We start from the raw sequence: 23,728 nt of genomic DNA on the forward strand, positions 1-23,728 counted from the left end.
TGGAAATGTTAATGTCGTTTCTCAACAAAAGGGGAGGAAGTTGAATTTTGGCTAGGTGAAAGATTCTTGCCTTCATCCAACGCAGATCTGGCAGTAAGCAACCAACAAGTTATGTAAAGCATGAAAGAAGGCTTGTATTCTACAATGAACCTTATATTCCAAGAGATTTTACATTAGTGGGGGCTTGGTAAGTGAATGAGTGCAATAATGATTTACTGGGGAACGAAATGACCTCTTTGCATGTTTNGTGTTTTCGTCTGATTCTGAATTGAAGTTTTCTTCTTTTTGTTTCAAATTCATAACTTTTGAAATAAACAAATCCCCTTTTCCTTTACATTATAAGTTTTAATATATCTTGCAACAGCACAAAAATCATTATGTAGACATATTTTATTACCGTTATCAATTATGGCCTTATTTTCCGGTTTGTACAATGACACAGTATATGTTCAATGGTTGCGATACAATGAAACCATTGGTACACTCCTTGGTGAAGCAGTGTAATACACACAGTGCTTTTGAATTACTCACGCAAGCCTGGAAGCAACACAACTGAAGAGTCGCAGCCTGCTTAAATCCACATTTAATGATCCCGAACCAACTACCAGTAGTTTGGGATCTATGCTATTTGTTCCAAAGACCATCAATAGTAATCTCATTTTCCATTCAGCAGTTTATATATCACAATAGCATTTTAAATAAGCACTAGCACTGTTTAGATTGTGTGTTATAAATATGTATTACAATAAAATAACTTTACTGGTTGTTTTGTAATGCCACAGACATATAGTGTCCAACACCACTACCTGGGTAAAGTGAGTGCTGTAAGGCAATATATAGCAAGCAAACTGCTATTGTACTTTAAATGATTAATGAAAGAAACGATTGTGAGTGGCAGCATTACATAAAGCTCAGCAAAGCCTATGAAATTATACAATTTTTCCCTTTTCGTCCTTTTTTCTTTTTGGACTTGGTCCACTGGTCGTAAGGAGGAGCAGACTTGCCTGCAACGGGGCTGGCCAAGTCGTCAGTGTAATAATGTCTGTGCGGTCTTGCCTGAGGTATAGGCTGTCCCAGAAAAAAGCCTTCTTCCTCTGAATCAGAAGATGAAGAAGAACATGTAGAACACCAGTCATCATCATCGCCGTACAATCCCAAGAACCTTCCCCTATCCGGGCCCTGTACTCTGTAGTCCGACATGGCTGCTGGATTGAGGTGACCATGGAAGACTTGGTGTCCCTTTGGTCCAAGCGAACTGCCTCTATGGTGCATCTTGTAGCACACTGGTGCTCTTTCCTTGGGTAGCAGATTAAGAGCATTGTCAGATCGAGACTTGCGACTGCGACGCCTCCTGTGGTGGTGACTATGGCGACCAGATTGAAGGTTGTGCCCCTGGTCATCAAAATTGTACACTCTCCTGCGAGTTCTTTCACTCATAGGGGGCTGACGTAACGGAAGGCCGCCATAATGGCCATTGTCCACCACATCGTCTGAGAACTTGACTTGCTGGGGCCTAGACTGTGAGCGTGCCCTCCTCAGGGCAGGCACGTGAGGTTTTGGCCTTTCCTGCAATGGGACTTCTGCTACTTCTGTAACATCTTCCTCCAGACTTTTAAGGGAATTTGCACTTCTATGTAGCATGGACGAGTTGAGGGTACCCATGTTGCTGGTTTTATCACAGTCCTCTGCCTCATAGTCATGAAGTGCCTGGAGAGAATACACTTGAGACCTTGCTTTATAATCACCACATACCGAAGCCCCTGGAGAAGAGACAAACCAATTACAAACAGTCTCAAGATGAAGACAGGAGTCTGTTGAGACATTTTCTTTTATGTCTACTCACCAGTGATATTGGAGAGAGCAAGAGACTCCACGGAGTCCCGAGCACTCTGATCAGTTTTCTTGAACTCCGTTGTGATGCACTCCAAAGAGTTGGCGTACCACTGTGGCTCCTCTCCAGGTAGACCTCCTCCGGCACTCTGATCCAGCTCCAGCTCTTGGATTTTCCTGCTGCTCGCTGGTCCCGGATGGCTACCGTACGCAGAGTCCCCCAAGCCATCCTGTGATTGTGTCCAGTACATGTCGGCTTGGTACTTCTTACTGACCAAGCCTTTTTTTTTTGATGACTCCTGCTTGGATTTAATGTCCATTTCAGCTATCCAGAAATCTGTGGGTCTAGAGTCAGTAGTTTGCTGAAAAATTCCATGATTGCCAAACTTTAATAATAACTGAGTCATATAGTCTTCATGTTCAGCCCACTCCTCCTCCTGGTCCTCCGGTACCTCGGCCTCCTCGCCGCGCTCCCTCCACAAATGCTCATCTGACAAGTTCAAGTGAGTAATTTTTGTCAAGGTGTCCTCAGCATTTTCACTAATTCCTGGGAATTTATAGTTGACAGAGGGAGAGAAGAGGAGTGACTGTCTGCATTGGTCAGCTGAGCGACTGCTCTTGCCCAACCGAACGCTGCAGCGGGATTCACGTGAACGCGCTGACTGGAAGGCGGAGTCGGAAGAATCAGAGGCGTGGACGTCTTCCCCAAGAGCACAGGCCTTGGAGCAGTAAATGCGACCCTGGTGTGGCAGGAAAGGACAACCGATGAGAGAACTCTTGCATTGGCCACAGCTGAAACAGTTCTCGGTGGCGTGCCAGTGGAGCCCATCGTAGGTCATCTGAGCATGATCAACACCTGAACAGAAGGAAATATGTACATAAGCAAGGTGGAGTGCGTCGATTTTTGTAAATCTGTGAATTTATGTTAAATACATGTCCTACCAATGTGTTCTCCACAGGCCTCACAATATTCTGCATAGAGCGATTCAAAGCAGCCACAACAGTACGGTCTACCGTCCTTCATGATGTAACGCTGCCCTCCAAGAATGATCTCACATTCAAAACAGGAGAAGTGCTTCATATGCCAGTGACGGCCCTCCGCCTCTGTGCATTCATCAGCAAAGATGATCTATGGTGAGAAAAAAAAACCCCACAAATGCATTGAAAGAGAGAAATAGCAGTTACCAACAGAATAAAGACTTGAAGTTGGTTTTACTAAATATCACTCTTGCGGTTGTACCTCATCACAGGCCGAGCAGCGTGGTTTGAGCAACTCAGCATGGTGCCTTCCACAGTGGATCTTTCCGTCATGGTAAAAGTAGATCAAATCCACCAGCAGTTCGTTGCATGTTGAGCAGGCAAAACATGCTGGGTGCCAGCACAGCCCAGGACTCGCCCTCGAGGCAAACACTCCCATTTCCCCGCCGTTCATATCCTCACCGCACTGCAGTCAAAGGCATAACAGGCTGATTTTAACATATGGAATTACATATCAGTTGTACTTCAACTTCCTTATTCAGAGCAAAGCCAAGGCTATCGTTGGCAAAATTGATGCAGTGTAAAGGGTTAATTAAATCCCATTTGTATGTTCATTGAAATATGGATGTTTTATTTTTTTATTTTTTTTTTTTACATTAGAATTGTTTCAAGATGGTAGAAATTTGGTTTGGAATTGGCTCCAGCCCAAACATCCATGTATTCCAAATTAGGGCATTCAAAGGGTGATACTACCGCTTGTAAGGCACCGAGTGCTGATGGCAACTCATCATAACCCCACATAACAGAAAAGATAGTTAAATGCTGTGCCATTACTGGAAGTGTGTTGGAAACTGCAAAGAAATTGAGACTAGAGCGGGTGTGTCTCTTACAGGACAGCTCTGAACATACATAATATATTTGCGCGTTAAAATAGTCCACTGAAAATCTGAACTTACACACAATTAAGAATCCATGTCAAGACTTGAGAATTGCTGCTTATGTTTTGTTACAAGAAACTGTATACGAGTTTAGTCGTTTTTGACGAGTATGGGCTTGATTCTTGATCACAAAGCAACTTCTTTATCAATAAAAACATGTAGTGAATATGACTCACCTGCTCACAAATGCCATTTTGAGCATTGCGAGGCATCAGTTTCACAGCTCCCCTTCCCAGTGCTTCCTTTTTCCTCTGGAGACTGAACATCTGCAGCTCCTTCTTCTCTTCCTCGCTGAGTGACTGACAGTAACGAACCTGGGAAAGAAGGAAATAAGCTATGTTTAATTTAACCATTTGATGCATCAGACTTAAGCCAGAATTTGACTTTTTCTCCTGTTCTGGAAGCAAAGGGGCATAAAAATTTTGCACTGATTTGATCTTTTATTTGATGCTTGTCGAAATATCGTGTTGCAGGAATGTGGGTGCCTAATAAAATTTGTAAGTTTGGGGAAAGGGGAGAGAGAATACGAGAGTGTGCTGAACAACAGCAACTGTTGACCCCAGCTTGCCCTTCCTACACCCCACAACAGATCTCCACCCACCGCCCCTGTTTGAGAAGCTATTTTTTTACAATGGGTCTTTTTGATGTTCCCCAAAGGCCTAACAAGAGGGAAAGCAGACGTTTACACAAACAAGGTCTGTGTTTAGAGTGGATTCAAGAGGGTAGAAGACAAAGGCAGAGAGACGGCCAAGTTGAGCCGTGGTGCCACTGCGGTGGTGGCATCACATAAAGTCTCTTTCAACCAGCAGCCCTCTCTCCTGCTGAGCGCTCCTCGTAAAAACCACTGCTATGACAGGAATCCTGCTGGTGCGGGCTTCCAGCAAATATCATAAAGGCATCAAGTCAAACGTCACATTGTGCCTACACTGCCTGCCTTCAAGACTGCGGTACAAAAATCCCCCGGGTGGGGTGTCGACATGTTGTGAGACGGAATAGTGTTCGACATCATCGGAATTGCTAAACGTAAGACGACCCAGTTGGAATAAGCTGTTCATAACGCTGCAAACAATATTCCTCACCTCATTATCGTGTGGTGGCAGCTGGTAGAGGAGCTGCTTGATTCTGAACTTCTCTCCCGGACTGTTCACATAGGGGACCTTGTCCTCAGGTAAACAGGAGAAATACAGCTGCACCTGAAAACAAATCATGGCGTAGAACACATCAATGGTTCTGAAATGTTCCTGCTTCCAACCTATAAAGTAAGAGCAAAAGAGACTCATGACCCAAGTATTGGTTGAGAATGCAAGCATAGCAAGTAAGGCAAATAGCTTCACTAGCCTATACAGTGTTTTTTTTTCTATATATATATAATTTTTTTTTGTTAGTACTGATTGATTTATCTGTTTTTAACCGTACTTAGTTTTATCTCTTCGGAATCGCAAGATTCTACACTTGATTGTCAATCTCTCAGTAGAGTCTGACCCCGACCTGGGGAACCATAGGACAGAGCGATATAACTCTAACACAAACCAGATGCTATACTACATATCAATCAAACAAACATAAAGGTCTGAGCAAGAAAAGGACGATAAAAGACATACGGTGCATCTGAAAAGTATTCACAGTGTTTCAACTTTTTCTGAATGTTATGTTACGTCCTTAATTGAAACATCCTTGAGTTGTTTCTACAGCTTAACTGGAGTCCTCCTGTGGTAAATTCAGTCTATTTACACTTGTCTATGTGAGGCTTCATAATTGACAGTGCATGTCAGAGTGCAAATGAAATGAAAGGAATTATCTCTAAACCTCTGAGACAGGATTGATTGACAGGATACAAAAACATTTCTGCTGCTTTGAAGGTCCCAATAAGGTCAGTGGCCTCCATCACTGGTAAATTTCAATTTTTTTCCACATTGTCATAATGAGGTCATTTGAGTGTAGAATCTGGAAGAAAGAGATTAATTTAATACAGTTTGGAATAAAACCATAACGTAAGATGTGGAAAAGTTGAAGTGCTGTGAATACTTTCTGGATGTACTCTATATGGGACAGTGTTATCTAAAATGTCTGGAATAAGGACTCTTGGGGAATTTTACCACAATACGACACCTCATATAGTCATGATTATACAATTGCAGGTATCAGAGTCCTCATAAATTACACCAACCACAGCAGGTCAGCAGGTCAGATCGGCTTAACAGTTGTATTTGCCAGTACTCAGCTTGCTGTTTTTGTGCAGGACAAAAACAGCCTGTTATGCTGGGCCGCTGACCCTTGGGGTTGGCCAATGAAATCTAAACTTTATGAGTGAGGGGCTATTACAATCAGCCAGATAAAGAGGTGGGCTGTGCCTGTTTTGTGTGTTGTGGGACTTCCTGCAGCTTCGGGGCGTCTGGGGGTTTTGAGGCGGTTTACATTCACATTCACCCTCTATTCCTCCTCAAACACCATAAATTATGCACATCTTTATCCCACTATTACCCCTCATCCAGCTCCCCTGGGGCTTGCGAACAGTCAGTTATCACCCAAGACCTATCTGTTTCTAGATTGTAGTGATGACCCCTAATGCAAAGCCCATTTAGACAACTGACTGCAGTAAAGGCATTACAGTTGACCTCTGCATTTTCCCAATAAAAAATGCTTTTGAGCTCTCTTTGATTCCATTCTGATGTTTTGTTGTATATCACCTGCCACTCACTGCTTCTACGTGTTGGTTTTGATAAGTCTGGTGACAAAGGGATATTAGGAGCAAGAGGGAAACATGGAAAAAAAATCACAATGTAGAGGAAGTATAAAAGACGTTTTGCAATGCAGAGACAACTAACAGGACTTGATAAGAGAAAGCCTGTTGTCTTCTTTGGCAGTCAGAAACAGCAAGTTTCCCTAATAATCTCAAGCAGATGTCTTCCACTTGCAAATGTTTTTAAACTGCTTGACGTTTTTCCCACTTTGTCACATTACTATCACAAATGGGAATCTTTTTTATTGAGATGCTATGAGAAATGAATCAATTAGTGAAGTGGAGAGAAAATAATACACAGTTTTCAGCTGTGTTATAAATCAAACCTGAAAAATACACCCTGCACTTGCATTAGGCCCCATTGAGTCAATCATTTGTACAACCACCCTCGGCTTTTATCATGGTACCAAGACACCAAGTCTGCTGTATTTGCAAAATAACCCAAGATTAGTTAAATTAAACAGACAAGTTCTATGAACAGCAATTTTCAAGTCTTGGAATAGGTCGCCTGGCTTAACCAATCTAACGTATCAACTATTTAACTTGATTATAGTTCGGTCAGTATGTTTGGGCTCATTGCCCCACTGGAAAGAGAATCTCTGCCCCAGAGAATCTATGTATTGGCTCAATACCAATACATGGTATTGAACCTACCAATACCATGCATTGGTATTGGTAGGTTCAACTTTGAACTTTGAACTCTTCATTTTTAGTTTATGAATCTTTAAGGAGAACACTCCATCCACCTTTCTCCTTAACTCAGCTACCACCACCATGCTTTACCATGGGGACAGTGTGCTCAGGCAGAAGTGGGATCTCACTATTTTACCACACACACAGTTTTTTGCGGGTAGGTCAAAAGCCTCCGTTTTGAACTCAACTGAAAAGATCAGCTTCTACAAAATGTTTGTGGTGTCCCCTCACATGGCTTGTGGCAAACTATATCTTCTTCCATGAAGGCCAATTTCCTGAGCAGTGGATCTTCACATCTATGCTGCTTCTTTGATTGAGGCTAATCTTGGTTGGCCTGCTGATTTGTGTGGACAACCATGTATGGTAGGTTCAACTTTGAACTCTTCATTTCTAGTTTATGGACTTTTCGTTTGTTTGTTTTGAGGAGTATTAGGATAAAGACGACCAAATACAAATGCAAGTAAACATTTAAGATGTTTTAAAAAACTTTTTAAAACCATTGAAGTTTGAGGTGATACCAAGACAAAATGCGAAAAAGTTTAAGGGGTTGGGATTTTTTTTTTCTTCAATTATCTGCATTCTGCCTCTCCGTGATGGCCTGTTAAACTGTGTCTAATAAAAAGAGCTAAACGGGCTTCATGAAATATGCTGTTCATCCCATAGGCATCATTCTCCTGTGAGTTGATGTGTTGTTCACAAAGTGTGCTGAATACCATTTATCTGGGACAGTTAAATGGGCTAAAAGGGAGATAGAATCAGGTCAGAGTTCTTTTTATTCTCCATCAGGAGGATTGATGAACATTCACTGTGGTATTCCGGAGAAAGTTGGGGTTTGCTAAGTAAAGAAATGGACGTCACTTCTTCAGAGAGTGGCCTCACTTCTAGGTCAGATAGCTTCTGCTAAGCCAAGAAAACAAGCATCCCTAGCATCCATAATCGGCCATTTTCTCCTTACCTGTTCTGGTCGAAGGCCAGGTGGCACCCAGGCATACTCCTCCAGTGCACAGCCCGAGTCATCGTCAGACGTAGAGCTGCGCTGAAAGCCAGAGGTTAGCTTACTGACTTTCTGGTCCATCATAAAGTCCCTCTGCTGTTTCCCACGTTGGAGGTGGACAGCTGGTCCAGCTGCACTTGCCAGGCTCATCAGACTCTGTTCACTGAAAAAACATGGAAAGGGAAAGAAGATCTAGAGGTTAGATGTGAAGACTGTACTTTCCTCATGCATCTAATTAGGTTCCTTTGGGCTGTATGTTAACCAGCTGAATCACACTCATTGAGTCTATAATCAGGGTCACGGCTTTCCCTCAAAGCCCATTATGGTATCTTTTCTTGGCTCACTTCTGTCGACAAGACTAACTTCATAAAGATGGTCATAAAGACGACTACACCCTGTCACAGCTATTGTGGTGGCAGCTTAACATATGGGGTTCTCGTGTGGCTTTTGTGGATGGAGAGACAATTAGGAAATTCCAAAATCCTGATGGGTCAATCACCAAATCTCATCATAGTAACAATATCCAACAGTACTCATAAATGTATGCTGAAATAAAACATCAATTTGAAAAAATTCTATAAAGCAGCATTCAACAAGACTGCGTCAATATTTTAGATTTTCACATCACTGTAATTATATCAAACCGATACTCTGACTAGAAATGCTTCACGTGTTCCACTGTATATTTTTCCATCGTATATAAGCGTCTCACACAGTAAGGGTGGTGCACCGCCACCTACCTCTGTTTCCCATGTAAGTACTGTAATCACCAGCTTCTGAGTAAATAACCGTGCAATGCAAAAATGACGACGGTTTCACGGTCTGCAGCACAACATCCGCATCAATCACCGTGACCTGTTTGAGACCGAAGCTACAGAGAATTAAAGTCCACTGTGGTCTGATCTAAAAGTCGCTGTTAGTTTTAGCCTCCTGGTCTTGCTAATCCAGATTTATGCAAAATGAAGATACAGAAAGAGCTACATACTTTAGTTGAAACATTTATTTAAAAAAACAAGTTGTGCAGTTTTGAAATTTTAATCACTGACGTGGTGTAGGTTCACACGGGGTGCTTTGTTGCTGAAATTCTACGTTTTTCTTTTTTCCCCAAAAGGGGCCGCCACCTGGGATCTGAAGCCGGCCTGATCAGTTGAGTTGGAGGTCTGTAAAAACACCACCCTTGCCTTAAAACAGTCCCACCATATGGGAAATGTCCACAGCCCCTGCTTCTGTCCCTTCATCTCCCTTTTCTCTTTGACCCGTTTGTTTTCCAACCTGCTGCAGTGAGTGTCTGATCATTCGTCTTATCTTCCAGTTGAACAAAGATGTGCCAGACAGGTGTAGCTGCTGGGATCGGGAGGGTCGGAGTGGATTTATGCTAACAGCACACCACCAGGGAAAGACGTATAGCACGAAGATCAAAGAATTGACCAGTGTGGTAAATTCAGTTAGTAACTTTTCTTTAGATCAACAGCTAAAAAGAAGTGTTGGGGTGGGGGGTGGGAACTTACACAATAAACTCGATGAAGAAACTTAATCTTCAAAGTCCAGCACAGAATAACAACTTTAAACTAATATGTTAATCTTTGTACTGGCAGTTCTTTAATTGGCAGACATATCTCACTGCTCAGGGTGCAGATTAATCAAGGGGAAGCTTGAGGACTCAAACTGTTTAATGTGTCTGCATCAGATTTTCAATTGCTTGTTTACAGCCACTAATTGAATGTGGCAAAAACACCAACCAATAGTAAAAGGCTCATTACAGAAACAGATTTCTGCGATATTTACTTTTGAATTTGTGATTATTATTATTATTATTATTATTATTATTATTATTATTATTATTATTATTATTGATGTTACAGTAAGATGGCATGTTTGTACCTCAAACAGCAGTTTTCTAAATCCTACTGTTCAGGGTCGCGTTCAACCCGAGTCTGTTCTAATTGCAATAGGACCAGTCAGAGCTGGGTAAGAAGCAGAGCATGTTGCCTATGAGTTGCCTGTAGGTACGGTAAGGTAATTTTATTTATATAGCACATTTTTCAGCAACAAGGCAACTCAAAGTGCTTTACAAGGCAAACACTGAGGTCCTTACAACAAATATCTGTGCACACTCAACTCTCACTCTTAAGGTCACCGTGGAACCCTGAGCTGGGCCAAGTTGTGTGTTTTTGGAGGTGAGACGTAATTCATTGTTAGTCAAACTTTTTTGGAACTGAGTAAGTGTGGCTACAATGAGTGTGTGTCCAGTTGTGGTCATTTCTCACAGGCTGAGGGTTTCTAGCTGAGATCAAATGGGAGTTCAAACCAGGATCCAGCAAGCTGGTCTTTGCTTCACATCCCCCCTTGGACGAGTACCTCCCTCAACCCCCCCTAAGCCCCCTGTAGCTGGCCAGGACACAGAGGGCCACAGGGAGACAGCTGAGAAAACCAGACGCAGTCGAGCGCAACCTTTGAACACAGTTAAAGGGTCTAAAATCTGTGCTCTTTTTCCAAGAGTGATATATCTATATGTCTGGCTGCTTCTCGCAGAGGGAATGCACACATGGATGCAGGTGTGCAGATGCATGGGAACAGGCCTCTCTGTGAGCTGTGACAGTGTCGAGACAGTCCAGACAGTAACTGGCCATCCAGATCAGCTTATCGTCCCCAAGAATAAGTCAGCCACGGTGGCCTCTGTGCTATCTGATTCCCTTTCAGCTCCGAGTGTGACGGATGGCGGTGGCTGCGGATTCGTTTGGAACTGCACTGTGCCCCGAGGGTTTCGGGTCAGGCGGATTTTTGTCATAACACGTCCCAATAAAACGTCTCTGATGTTCTCAACAATAGCGCCTTTGTGACTGAACCTGGTGGCTCAGTCAAGAGTTTGTTTGGTTTCAATTATGTCTTTTTTTTTTTTTTTTAGATTGAAAGTGTGACAGAAAAAAATGAGAGATAACCTGTCTTCAGCTGAGGTAGCGGGTCAAGAAATGAGACGCTCTCTTTTGTTCCAGTCGGATCTATTGACTTGCAAATGAGACCAAAATAACCTGCAGAAATGCAGCCTTGCTCGAGAGCAGCTTGGGTTTCACGTGGAACATGTGTGACTATTGGGGAGGATCTCCCTAGGACCGAGCCGTACTCACGGCTTTACAAACTCTTGCTTTCAAACGTCGGCCGAGTATCGGCGGGGATGGTCCACACAGTCAGACCTGAATCACAGGAATGTGAAGCTTGAACTTTACCAAGTTCTCAAGCAGATGTATGCACCTCAAAAGCTTTTTTTTCCTTCTGCTTCTTAAATGGCCACATCTGCTCACGTGATAATTCTTCTTTAAGATGTCCTCCAGCTCATTTCCTTTGACTTTGCCCAGAACACTTCCTTTTCCATCATCAATAAGAGAAGCACCGAGCCAGCAAACTTTAAGAGGCTTTCACCGACTCATCACTTGCGGAGGTCTTTCAGACAAGGGATCCATGGTTTGTGATTGTACTTTTTTTAAATTCCCTCCCATTGGCCCCTGTCCTTCCGTCCCTGCCCTCCTCCCACACTTTCCAGACCCCTGCAGTCCCGAATGTTTAACAGTCCTCTCACTCTTTTGTAAAGGTGCTTGTTAACATGGCTTTGGGGAGTTCGGAGGCCTTGCATATCTGACTGATCTGCCCACGTAAGGGCTGGAGGGCGGTGCGATCAGACTGACACTGAAACAGGGCGACGAACATGAATGGAAATGTTAATGTCGTTTCTCAACAAAAGGGGAGGAAGTTGAATTTTGGCTAGGTGAAAGATTCTTGCCTTCATCCAACGCAGATCTGGCAGTAAGCAACCAACAAGTTATGTAAAGCATGAAAGAAGGCTTGTATTCTACAATGAACCTTATATTCCAAGAGATTTTACATTAGTGGGGGCTTGGTAAGTGAATGAGTGCAATAATGATTTACTGGGGAACGAAATGACCTCTTTGCATGTTTCGGACCCTGTGGAGGATTGGTGCCTTGCTGCGCTGCCTGATTCCACAGCATAAGTTAAACTGCAGCGGTCAAGTTATTTATCGCTTTGTGGGATACAAACTCTCAAAGGACTACAGAGAGAAACAGAATAATAAAAAAACAGACAAAGTGGAATTTTTCTTTTCTTTTTTTTTTGTAGGATTCAACAGCACTTGAGCTTGAGCCACCTAAAACCCAAATCCTTGGAGCTTTTAGATTTACAACCCTTAAGAGAGTGAAGCAGCTTCTGGTCTGAATTACTGTCTATGTTCCTGTAGGAAGTGGGTGATGGACACGCACACAGCCAAACACAGTTCTCCCTCTGTCACTATACACTCACCTAGCATGTTTAACTTGGCCTCTGCTGCCTCAGTGATGCAGGTCTAACTCTAACTGGAGAGGAAAACAAGAATTTCTCCTCTGTGCGCCTGACTGCTCGAGCTTCAGCTCAGAAAATGAGTTTATTTTTCATGTCAGACAAGATAGAAAAAATATGCGGCGCATTCATCGTTTCCTTGCACATGCACGTTCTTTCAAGGGCGAGTCTGTCAACCTTTGGTGCACAGTTTGCTCCTAGTTGTTAAAAACACAAAGCATAATACGTTAAAGGCAAGAAGTGATCTGCTAAACAGCTGCACCCTTGTGTGAACCAGTAGTCACTTCTGTGTACTTAAGCAGATCCCAGTTAAATCCCCAACTTGTTACTGAAGGATCTTTATATCCCTGACATGAGTAAACAAACTGATGCTCATAGAACCATGAAATAAGAACCTTCATTAAGCGTGTTCATTTGCAGCGTTGACATGCAATGTACATGTCAAAGTCTCACGGAGAGCTTGCAGACAAGAAGTGTACCCTACTTTAGTGCCTGACGGTACATTTTGCCAGAGCCAGATCAATGGGAATGATGTGTACATGAGGATTTACAATTATTAGACCACTGACTATAAAAAAAATAAAATAAAAAATAAAAAATCACCAGAGCCTCATATGTCACATTCCAGGGTTCATTTTAAGATGACCTCTTCAAACAGTACAACTTGTGAATGCAGACAACAAACTTCAAGCAAAGCAACACTTTTAACATTTGCATCTCATCAAATGTCTACAAGGACTTCGAAACCAGCTAACATCTTCTGTCACTTTCCAGTTGTTCTTACCTCAGGGTATGCCGACTCTCACTAGGCACTCAGGAAACAGATCTAATCACCAGCATCCAGTCCTAGATTCCCTTCCAGCCTCTAGGGTCCATAGCTATGCAAGATCCTGTGAGTTCTGAGTCCAGGACAAATCTGCCAGAGCTGTCAGTGTAACAGCAGCCCATGTCTCAGCTCAGACTGTAAGAAGTGAGGGAGATGTCTGAGCACGGTGGTGTTTGCGTGTGCATGTGTGTGTACATAATAAGCCCAACCAGATGGTCACCCCACTCTTCTCTCCCTCTCTCTCTCTCTCTCTGAGCCATCACTTTTCCTCCGCCTTTTCCACCTCCTTCCCAGCCTCCTGAACCCCGGTCCGGCCCCTCACCCTCACAGCAGCCAGTCATGGCAGAGCGTAGCGGAACAAGTTGTCTCTCTCCCTCTCTCTCCTTCAGCAAACCCTTCCCCTCGCGTCTCAAACTTTACGCTCGCAAATTAGAAACACCGGCAGAGCTCACAGGAACAGATCTTGGAAGTAGCGCATCGGCGATGGCTGAGCTCATTTTACCACCATAACCGCTTCGAAGCCACAACTGCTTTCGCATGACATTCTTCGCTCCTCGCTCACTATTGCAATTGAATGTCGGAGTTGGGTTTTGGTTAATCTGGCGGTTTGTCTTTCCTGCCTCTCGCGCTGCAGTGTCACCAAGTGAGCGGGTGGCGTTTGCTGACTCACAGTCTGATGAGTGATGGGCCAGATGAAAATTATTAAATGTTTTCATTTATCCCGCTACCGAAGCTCCCACTTTCAGCTGCGTCTTAGACCAACTCCAGCTGTTAACACTAGACATGGTCCATGAAATGTACACTTCCACCCGTCAAGTTAAACTCCCCCTCAAGGAATAAAGGCTGACCTCTGCCTCACTTTCCCCTCTGGAGGAAAATCAGAAACTCTATAAACCACCCTCTCCTCTGTAGGGAACAGGTTTGTTAAGTCTACAAGCTACTGCAAATAGCCTTTCTTCTGATTTCCTTTGGCTCTCTTGATAAATGTCCAAATAACCCATCACGTTTGAACTCACATTTAGACTGGAAACTGTGTTATGTCTTCTATTGTCTCTGGGGATGCTTTTGTTAAGGATTGACATCTGGATCTAGTATTCCAGATGTAACCCCACTTCTCTCTCCATCTTCTGTAACTTCTGAGAGTGAGTATTAACGAACACTGAACCAAACGTATTCGTTCACGAGGACAAGACGATGCGACTTTTGCAATGCATTTGACTGCAGCAAAAGATCTATTGAAGGTTCTTTGAAATGTCCACACTTTTCTGTGTTTGCTGAACCAAATAAGGCGGAAAAATGTGAGCTACAAAGGATGAAACAGCAGCTTCTGTGTTTTACTGTCTGCTTCTGACGGCGCACCACAATTCCTACTTTTGCCAGTCTTCCTCGCAATAAAACCTCCATCTCAAATTGAAGAATTCGGCCGAGCAAACTGCCCGATGATGACAGGTGTAGAAGAATAGAATGCACTCTTACGCTGTATGGGCATGTGGACAAAGCCATTGCAGCAGCCAAGGCTAGAGAAGAAAGCCACCCTTTGGAAACAAACTTGAGCCTTTTGTGTTGGTCAGAAAGACCCAGCACCCTGCTCTATTAGCAAGTCTTTGAGAGAAGAACTGACACAATGCATGCCCCCAAAGGCAACATTTACAGAATGCAATGCAGAATTGACCAGCCTATTTACCCAAGAGTTGCAGAGCAACAACAGCAGCAGTTATTTCTTATAGTAAAATGCTGCCAACATGTAATAAATTTCAAAAGCCAGTGGTTTTAGATCAGCAGTTGTTTTTTTTTGTGTTTTTTTTAGCAAAGTAGCTTTTAAACTGCCTACCACAAACCTAGTGTTAAATGTTGGGATGTTAGCAGTGCACTAAAATCTGGGCATCTATTTAAAGACCCTTACAAGAATCTGTAAAAGAATACCAACGCTTCATTTCCCTCTGCGATCAAACCACTCGATACTATGACATACATGGCTGGTTCAAGGTTCACCTTGGGTAGTTGAACAACAGAAAACTGGACACGTCTTGCATCCCTGAACTTTGACCTTAGCGAGCAGCAGATGACCCATAAATCTGTGGCCTCGGGGCTTTATGGCCCATTCCCCCCAGCCATAGCTACAACGACCCGAACCTCATCTCACACCTGGTCTGCACCTCATCTCACCGCTTTAAAAGGAGAGCATAATATGCCCTTTGCTAAAAGCGAAGGAGGTCTGACACCAGCATGCCCCAACAACAAAAGGCTGAGGATGATGATCATCAAACCCAACACAAACCAATGAAGCTGCATTTTTCTCCAGTTTCAACACGTCTTAGGAGACACTGACCTAAAAAAAACAACAAAACAAAACGAAAAAAAAAAACAAAAAAACAAGCAAGACCTGGTCAAAGCCAAAGCTGACAGTGTGGCCATATTCCAATGTTGCATTGACAATCAGTTTTAGGTTTGTGAACTTTTTGTTCTAAAAGTGTGTCATAAATTGGGATTCTGAAGAGGGCAAAGAGAAGATCAGCTCCCAACTTACAGTCATTGATGAGAGCCGCCCCCAAAAAAGTTCTCACTGGTGTGTGAGCCGCCTATAAAACATTAGGCATTCTCAAGGTTTGAATGACTCGCCAAAGGGTATGAGTAGGACTCAGGCCCAACAAAAGCATCAGCTATAAAGCCCAATAAAAGCCTATCACCCTACTGTAACAACAATTCCTTTTCACGCCGTGAAAAAGGGAGGAAAAGGTCAACTGGTGGAGCAGTCAGTGCACTGATGTTGACTTAGCTAGATTGGCGCTGACAAACTCAGGTCAGACTGTGGTCTTGTTAGCCCTGTAACCCTCATATAACCCCTTTTAACTGTTGTACTCTGACACTGAAGGTAGCTGAGGGGGTGGGGAGAAGCCTAGATCTGATCTTAGAGTTTCTCAGAAGAGGCATAAGAGCATTAAGAGTCACAGACAAATACTGGCTCACTTGATGCGGATCCAAAAGTTAATGCACTTCTTCTGAGTCCCACGTTGAAAATGTCCAAATTAAATATAGAACTCAGGATTTATTGGATCACTAATATGTAGCAACATGTGTCCTCCCTCCACCCCCCACCTATGTATTTCTTGGACATAAACATGGGGATTATGCTGACAGGTCAGAAGTTTGGTAGTTTGGTGGTTTCAACAAAACATCGGGCTGAAAATTGTGATTCCTGATTGGATTAAAAAGATGAAAACCTGAAGGAGCCTCTTTATTTTCACAAACAGCTATTTTGAACTGCACAATGAAAATATGAATGTCAGTGGATTGTGTTAGTGACTTTACAACAGAGAACCAACCTTTTCACTTGAGGTAACATTTACTGTTCACCTCCCAGGTAGTTATTGCAGCCAGGTGGTAGTTCAGCATTCACACCTGCTGACAGCTGCATGACCAGAAGAACCAGTCATAAAGGCAACAAAAAATAAGCAATGTCTCATTTATTTATATTTCATCAGTGTAAACATGCTTCGTTCGCTGAGTGGACACAATTTAAGTCAATAAGACGGCAGCAAAACAGCAAATAGAGCAGAAAATAGACCCAGGATATTGCAGGATATTACGAAAACAGACCCTCTGTACACTTTGTCATACAGAGGGTCTGGACCCTTGGCTACTGAGAAATGAATCATTGAGTTTCTTGTGGGTTGCCTTAATGCTTGCTCATCCAATAGGCCTCCTATTTACTCAAAACTCCACCAAGAACCATCAGCCTCTAACCGTGCTCCCACATGGCACCCGTCCCCTGTGCCTCACCAACACAGCTCCACCAGACTAGCGGCAAACACCTGGTGGAACTGTGCATCTGTTGAGCTTATTATACAAAACCCACAATGTCCCTAAGAACGGTTGCAAACGTCATCATGTGGTATCGCTGTGATTACATACTTTAGGAGGAATGTCGGAAAGGGTACAAAGTTATTTAAAGAGACAGAGGCCAATTTCCAGGTGTAAGATGACGCAGAGTCAAATTTCTTTTAGCTATTGCATACAGCACTTTCATAACAACTGGAGGTAACAAATATTTGTTTGTGTTGTAAAATGACACAATGTGTCTGGAAAGTAACATAATAATGAGATCACATTAGGTTTTTAACTGCTACATAGCACAAGCTTAAACATTTACGCTGTGATAGAAGAACTGCTCGTTAGCTGCACGTAGACAGAAAACGTTGTCTGTATCATTATATGTTAATTCTGAATGTTTGTTAGCAAAACGTACATTACAACAAAGCTCTGTTTAGACAGTGTGTTGTTGTCTATCAGTTATCTCTATTAAAAATAAAAAGGATTTCATTTTTCACCCATGGTGTTGTTACATATTTCACTCTTTATACATAGTTATACAATTAAAACGTCTGAATACTTCCAGAATATAAACCCAGCACACATGACTCAATCCATTCAATCCATATTTGACCCAACGGCGGGTTTAGCAAAACAATCAAATTGTTTGTTTTTATAACCCGGCAGTTTTAACAGTGTAAAAATAATAAAAAAAAGGCTCTTGATCGAGTTATTTGTACTCTATTGTCCAACGGTTTGCCTAACATTTCATTGATTGCGACGGGTCATATTTCACTCTTGATTTGACACCCATTCACCTAGTTGTAAAAGCTGGAGCTCATTGGGAACAATGAGAAGTGGAGCAACACTGCTCCTGGGGATGTTAAACAGAGGAAGCCCTTTTATTTGAGGATGCTACAACTCAACAAAAGCCTGTGGCTGTCTACCCACAAAGCAGTCGCTGGATGAATGGGCTGGTCTTAACATCTCACAGCCACATTGACAAAAGCATGGGATTGGCAGAATGTGTGGTCTCCATGGACAAACTGGGATGTATATGGACATAAATGTACAAAAGGGGACATTAGGAGCTCAAACAATATGCTCAACCAGCTCTCTTTCTTTTTGTTAAATCTCCAATTACCTCGAGTGCCGCAGTGCAACCAAGTTTCATTGTTCCGCAAAAAAGCTCTCTTGTCTGTATTTAGGTTTAATATCTTCTTGCTGAAGTTCAAGCCTCAGTGATTCACACACATCTGGATTTTTTTTTTCTTCTTCCCTGAACCCTGCTTAAATGATTGAACAGTCTATCCTTAAACGCAACCATTTCCTGTGAGCATCCAGCCCTGGGCTTGCGTAACTTGCAAACCAACTATGGCTGCATATCCAAACAGGGAATACCTGGGTGTGAGTTGCACAGGAGAATCATTTGTTGGGAGGAACAATCTAGTTTTAAGGAAAGCAGGAAAAAAGTAAAAAAAAAAAAAAAAAAGGTTGTGAATTTCCAACATGTGGAAGCACTTTCCTGAACTGGATGACTTCAAAAAGCAATCCAAGGAATCCGACAATACTCAGACGTTTAAGAGCTGCTCAGTCAGGATCCCACTAATCATTAACATTCCTGAAGGAACGCTCTGTTACAGTCTTTTTAAAGAGTTCTAATTAAACACATGCTCCAGTGCCAGAGCATAGAAGGACTCTGACAACTGCGAGCAGGGATGCTTCTTTCCTGCTCTGCTTAATTGGACACAATTTAAGTCATTAAGGTGACAGTAAAGCAGCATAAAGAGCAGAGGAGAGACCCCGTGATTCCCCTTGTAAACTTTTCCGTTGATCCGATGCTCTTGACCCTTTCACCTCCACGTGTGACTCGCAATAAAAATCCTGAAATCCAAATGGATGTTTAATTCAGATGAGATATTGTTGTTTGTTTGTTTTTTTCAAATATGAAAATATTGGTGGATTATGTCATACACTTTTGGCACTAATCTACGGTCTTGTTGGCCTAAGTTGCATGAGTTAATATGATATTTTTTTCCACAACCTGTAAGCTGTCTTTTTTTTAGATGTGCATTCTCAGCTTTTTATTGCAAAGTGCATCATAGGAGTTTTTTACTTAACATGCAAGCCATGGGTTCTTGCGAAACCATATTGCATCAGTTTTTTTTACAACTACATGTCAACTAATTATTAAAAACCGCAGCTGGGTTTTTGAACAACAGATTTCAGTTGCAGGATATTATAAAATACGTTTTTTACAAGCGCAACAAAGAAAACAATGCTAATTTTGCTGAACAATGACATCACACAAAGTACAAAGCGAGCTAATCAGTAAACTTTATGCTGTACGAGACACTTTTGAGCAATGTTGATTTTGAATCATCGTGTCGTTCTTCTATACGTCACACGAGTTCTTAGATAATTGAAGTCTGGTCATTTCATCCGACATTGTTTTTTCTCCAGAATCATAATCCAAGTGTTCAAAACAAAACAAAAAATACAAACAAACTCAAAGAAAAGAATCAGCTGCCATACAGCCGGTGTGACGTCACCAGAAAAATGCGCAATGTGAGATCTTGTTTTTCAAAAGGGAAGATCTTACATTGAAAAAAATGAAATCTCAGACAAAATTTCAAAATAGAACTTAATGTAATTAAATCCTGAATCTTACTATGTGACTATGTTGTATTGGAATGATTTGGATTGATTTAAACAGACTTTGGACTAGTCTGCAGTCTTCAATATGAACTGGGCGTGTCTGTTAAAATGTCTTGGCCTTGTATTTGTTGTGAACCGGTGCTAATTGAATTTGAATAAATTCAATAATGCGAAAATGTACTTCTCTCGTAGCAAATTATTTGTACTTATAAAAAAAAAAAAGAATAGAGTAACTCACTTGTGAAAAACAATGTATTTTCAAAGTGTGCATGTGAAACTGTGTCCTGGGGTCCAACATAAGTACCCAGGGAGGTCTCTGTCAGTTTATCAGATATACAAACCAGACATTACTCATTGGCTGCTCTCTGCAAATGGGTTTGCATCCATCTGTTGGCATCATGCATGTGTGGAATGGGAAACGGAGCACAACTAGCCATCTTATCACTTGGATAGCAGTCTCCCAGAGCTGGGTTTATTCTTAGAAGCCGTGCATGTAATGTGTCTGTTTCAGTCAGTATCAGTGCGTTATTTTTAGGACTGCTAACCCTGAGGAAGCTAATAGTAACAAACTTCATTTAGCCCCGGAACCTATGATGAGGGATTACTTTTAGTTTAAAAATGAATCTACTCTCACGTGAAACAGATGCAAAGATTGTATTTATTTATTTTGGAAAAGCAAAGGAAGTAAAGCTCAACATGCAACCCTGAGTTGTGAAAACTGTCTGTTTTCCTGCAGGCAGGACACACAGATCCAGATGCACACATCTGTTGTGCCGCTGCTCTGTTTTCTTTGGGAGCCCAACCCCCGTAACAGGAAGACAGAGCAAGCACAGCAAACAAGAGCTGGATCACTGAACTGGCCTCTCCCCAGGAGGAGCTCCGTCAGGTTGTTGTAGCCAAATGATTCTTCTCTGTGTCGCTCACAGAGCCCAGACTGTGGAGCAACCTGCTGCTCTGCAAGACACATCCTCAGGTGGCTTTTGTCAATATTAATCCATCGGCACGCTGTCCGGCAACATCTCCCTACACCAGTGGTGCCAAAGTCCAGTCCTCGAGAGCTACCACTCTGCAACTGACGGTAGATCGGATGGTAGATCTCGAGGATTGGCTGTGGGCACCCCTGCCCTACATTAATAACAGTTCATTTTCTCTGTAAACATCACAGAGCACTGATCAAATTCATCTGAAAATGGAAAGAAAATGGCACAACTGTAAACTCATGGGGAAGGAGGTCATTAACCAGAGAAGCAGTCAGGAGCCCCAGTTGTGGTTCTTGGGGAGCTGCAGATATCCAAACCTCAGATTGGGACATTTTGTTGACATGAAAACTGTTTGTCGAACAAGGCAAATGGCAAGAAGAACGTCATTGTGAAAGGAAAACCATGAGGAGCCTTTCATTAGGCCAAGTAAGGGACGTTTGGTTTACGTGTAAAATGTTTTTTTTTGACAGAAAAATTAACAAACACTGCACATCCCCACAGTGAAATCTGTCGGTGGTAACGTCATGATGTGGAGATCCTTTCATTCAGCAATGACAAGGAGGCTAGTCATGGTTCATGCAAAGACTGATGGAGCTAAAACCTCTGCAAACCTAAAAAAAACAAAACAAAACAAAAAAAAAACAGATAAAGGCTGTAAAAGAGTTGAGATGGGGGTGAATATTCACCTTTTAGCAGTGCAACCCCTAAAAACAACCGGAGCAGTAATGGAATGGTCCAAAGTATATACTTGTATTCGAACGGACCAGTTAAAGTCCAGACCTAAATGAGATAAGAAGTCTATGTTAAGTCTCAGGGGTGGGCGATATGAACTTTATGTTTTATTAAGATATTTTGAGGTGCTATTGTGATAACAATAAAAGCGAAGATGATGACTATTTATTCTTTCTTTTTCAGGTAATTGTAAGGTTGAAGGAGGAATCACTGCCCCACAAACACAAGTACTGGCGTTGAAAGACATACGCACTTGTAATGTGCCTCTTCAGGACACCAGTCACATAAAGAAGTGTGATTTGTTTCACTAAACAGCACACAGTAACTGCAATTAATCATATTTTCAAGTTTATTGATTTTTATAGATACTCATTGAACAGTGGAGACTAATAATAAGACCAACAATCAGTACGGATTGTTTTGTGTGAGTTTGAACATCAATGACGGCAATAAACCAAAATTCTTATCACAATAAGAAATGTATCGCGATAAATGATTAACAATACGATAAACGCCTGTTAAGACATGAAAACTGATGTTCGCAGACTCCCTCCATCCAATTGCGCTACACTTGAGTTGCTTTGTAAAGAAGACTGGGAACTGATTTCTGTGTCTGCATGACAATATTGCTCCATCATGTAAAATCTCTTTGTAAAATTTCCTTTACAAACTGAAATATTTAGATATTAAATACAACCACGTTTTTGCAACGCCTCAAAATTCTCTCAAGGTGTTTGAGACGGAGCAGCTCTGTGCTCCGTGACTGCTTCTCTTTACAACACACTGAAACCAAGTACCATAGCTCCAAAAAAAAAAAAAAGCAAAATGTTTTCATTTTCCTGGTTGATGCAGGTACAGCTGGTCTGCATCATGGAGCCAAAGCGTTTCTCACAACATTATGCCACTTCAACGCTCTGCATGTTTTCAACCAGCGATATATCTGGACTGCAGACAGACCAGTTGGGCACCAATCCTCTTTCTTTTTTTTTTTTACTACAAAGCCATCCTGTTGTAATATGTTTGGAATTTCCTTGCTGATAGAAGCAAGTCCTTCTCTAAAGAAGCCATCATCTGGATGACAGATTATGTTGCCCTAGGCGGCTGTGTGTGGAGTAACTGAGCAGTGGGGGGATGAGTGGAGTGAGAAATCAAACTTGCCTTAAAAAAAAAAAAAATCAATAACTTCCACACAGGGACTTGAAGCCTCTGTAGGGTTTTTATGCAAACTAGTGCGACATGTTAGCGTTTGCATTATTTTCTTAGTCTCGCTGTGGCCTCCTTGTTTTAGCAGCTGTTGATCATGCACATCTGCTGGCCAGTTCTTGGTCCAGTAATTGGAACAAAAATTATTTTAGCCCCTCTTTATTGTATTTCAGCAGCAGTGATTGCATGCAAAAATAATTAGGAGGTGAATAACTCTTATTGCAAGCAAGAACGCTTGCCAGCCGCGTGTTGAATAAAATAAAACTCTAAAAAGTTCTGGATGGTAATAGAAGTCGTAACTTTTATTTTTTAACAGATAATCAAGAAATTCCTATTTATGGATTTGAGTTTTATTAAACTCAGAGAAGAGTTTTGATGGAAACACTGTTGGCTGGTCTACTTAAAGACTGAAAATGGTGGGAGTTTTTTTGTTTTTTTCGTAAAATTAATGAACAGGGAACATATTCTGATTTTTCAGTACTTGCCCAACAAGACATCACTGGCAATCTCTTTGCCATTTGGTGTGAAACCAAGTGCTCTTACTTTTATTTATGAGGCCTAATCAAGGACACTGTGGGGGGAAAAAAATGAAAGAAGAAAGGGAATACACTGGCTGACATCCAGCCGCTCTCACTCAACTCCGCTTCTGCAAACCTTTCTTTAAAATCTCAGGAAACATTTTTGTTGCCAGTCCAAAAGTCCCCGCACGGCTTATTTCCAAACACTGTTGACCTTTTTTGTACATCATCCGTGCTGCCCAGCTCCATCCCTGTAATAATGCAAACACAGGAGAGCCCTGAGTCACAGGAGGAAGGAGTGGGAGGAGTGTTTGTTTAGCATATTTCGCTAAAGGTCCGGAAACGTTTAACTGGATCCACTGTTGTTGTGCGACGAAGGAAATGAGAATTGCTTTTTAATGGCTATATTGATGTAAATGTGTGCTTATTTAGCCGCCCACCCCTCAGTTTCTGACTGTTTTTGCTTTTTTTTTTTTTTTTTTT

The 23,728-nt window shown here is 42.1% G+C and overlaps 1 protein-coding gene across 3 annotated transcripts in view; it reads right to left on the reverse strand.

Moving 5' to 3' along the window:
• Positions 1 to 253: 253 nt before the first annotated feature.
• Positions 254 to 23,728, reverse strand: part of LOC103134432 (prickle-like protein 1) — a 29,552-nt gene continuing 6,077 nt past the window's right edge. For 2 of the 3 annotated variants that reach the window (XM_007546685.2, XM_016668765.1), the window contains exons 2-8: positions 8,135 to 8,336; positions 4,826 to 4,939; positions 3,923 to 4,060; positions 3,071 to 3,274; positions 2,773 to 2,959; positions 1,844 to 2,686; positions 254 to 1,760 (exon numbers count right to left, since the gene is read on the reverse strand). In XM_007546685.2, coding sequence (XP_007546747.1) covers positions 922 to 1,760; positions 1,844 to 2,686; positions 2,773 to 2,959; positions 3,071 to 3,274; positions 3,923 to 4,060; positions 4,826 to 4,939; positions 8,135 to 8,323 — 2,514 coding nt within the window. In that variant the 5' untranslated portion in view covers positions 8,324 to 8,336 and the 3' untranslated portion in view covers positions 254 to 921. Of the gene's footprint in view, positions 1,761 to 1,843; positions 2,687 to 2,772; positions 2,960 to 3,070; positions 3,275 to 3,922; positions 4,061 to 4,825; positions 4,940 to 8,134; positions 8,337 to 13,302; positions 13,589 to 23,728 lie in introns of those variants that run through there. The other variant, XM_016668764.1, reaches the window with a different exon arrangement.

The sequence above is a fragment of the Poecilia formosa genome, unplaced genomic scaffold (genome assembly GCF_000485575.1).
Source record: "Poecilia formosa unplaced genomic scaffold, Poecilia_formosa-5.1.2 Scaffold17, whole genome shotgun sequence".
NCBI lineage: Eukaryota > Metazoa > Chordata > Actinopteri > Cyprinodontiformes > Poeciliidae > Poecilia > Poecilia formosa.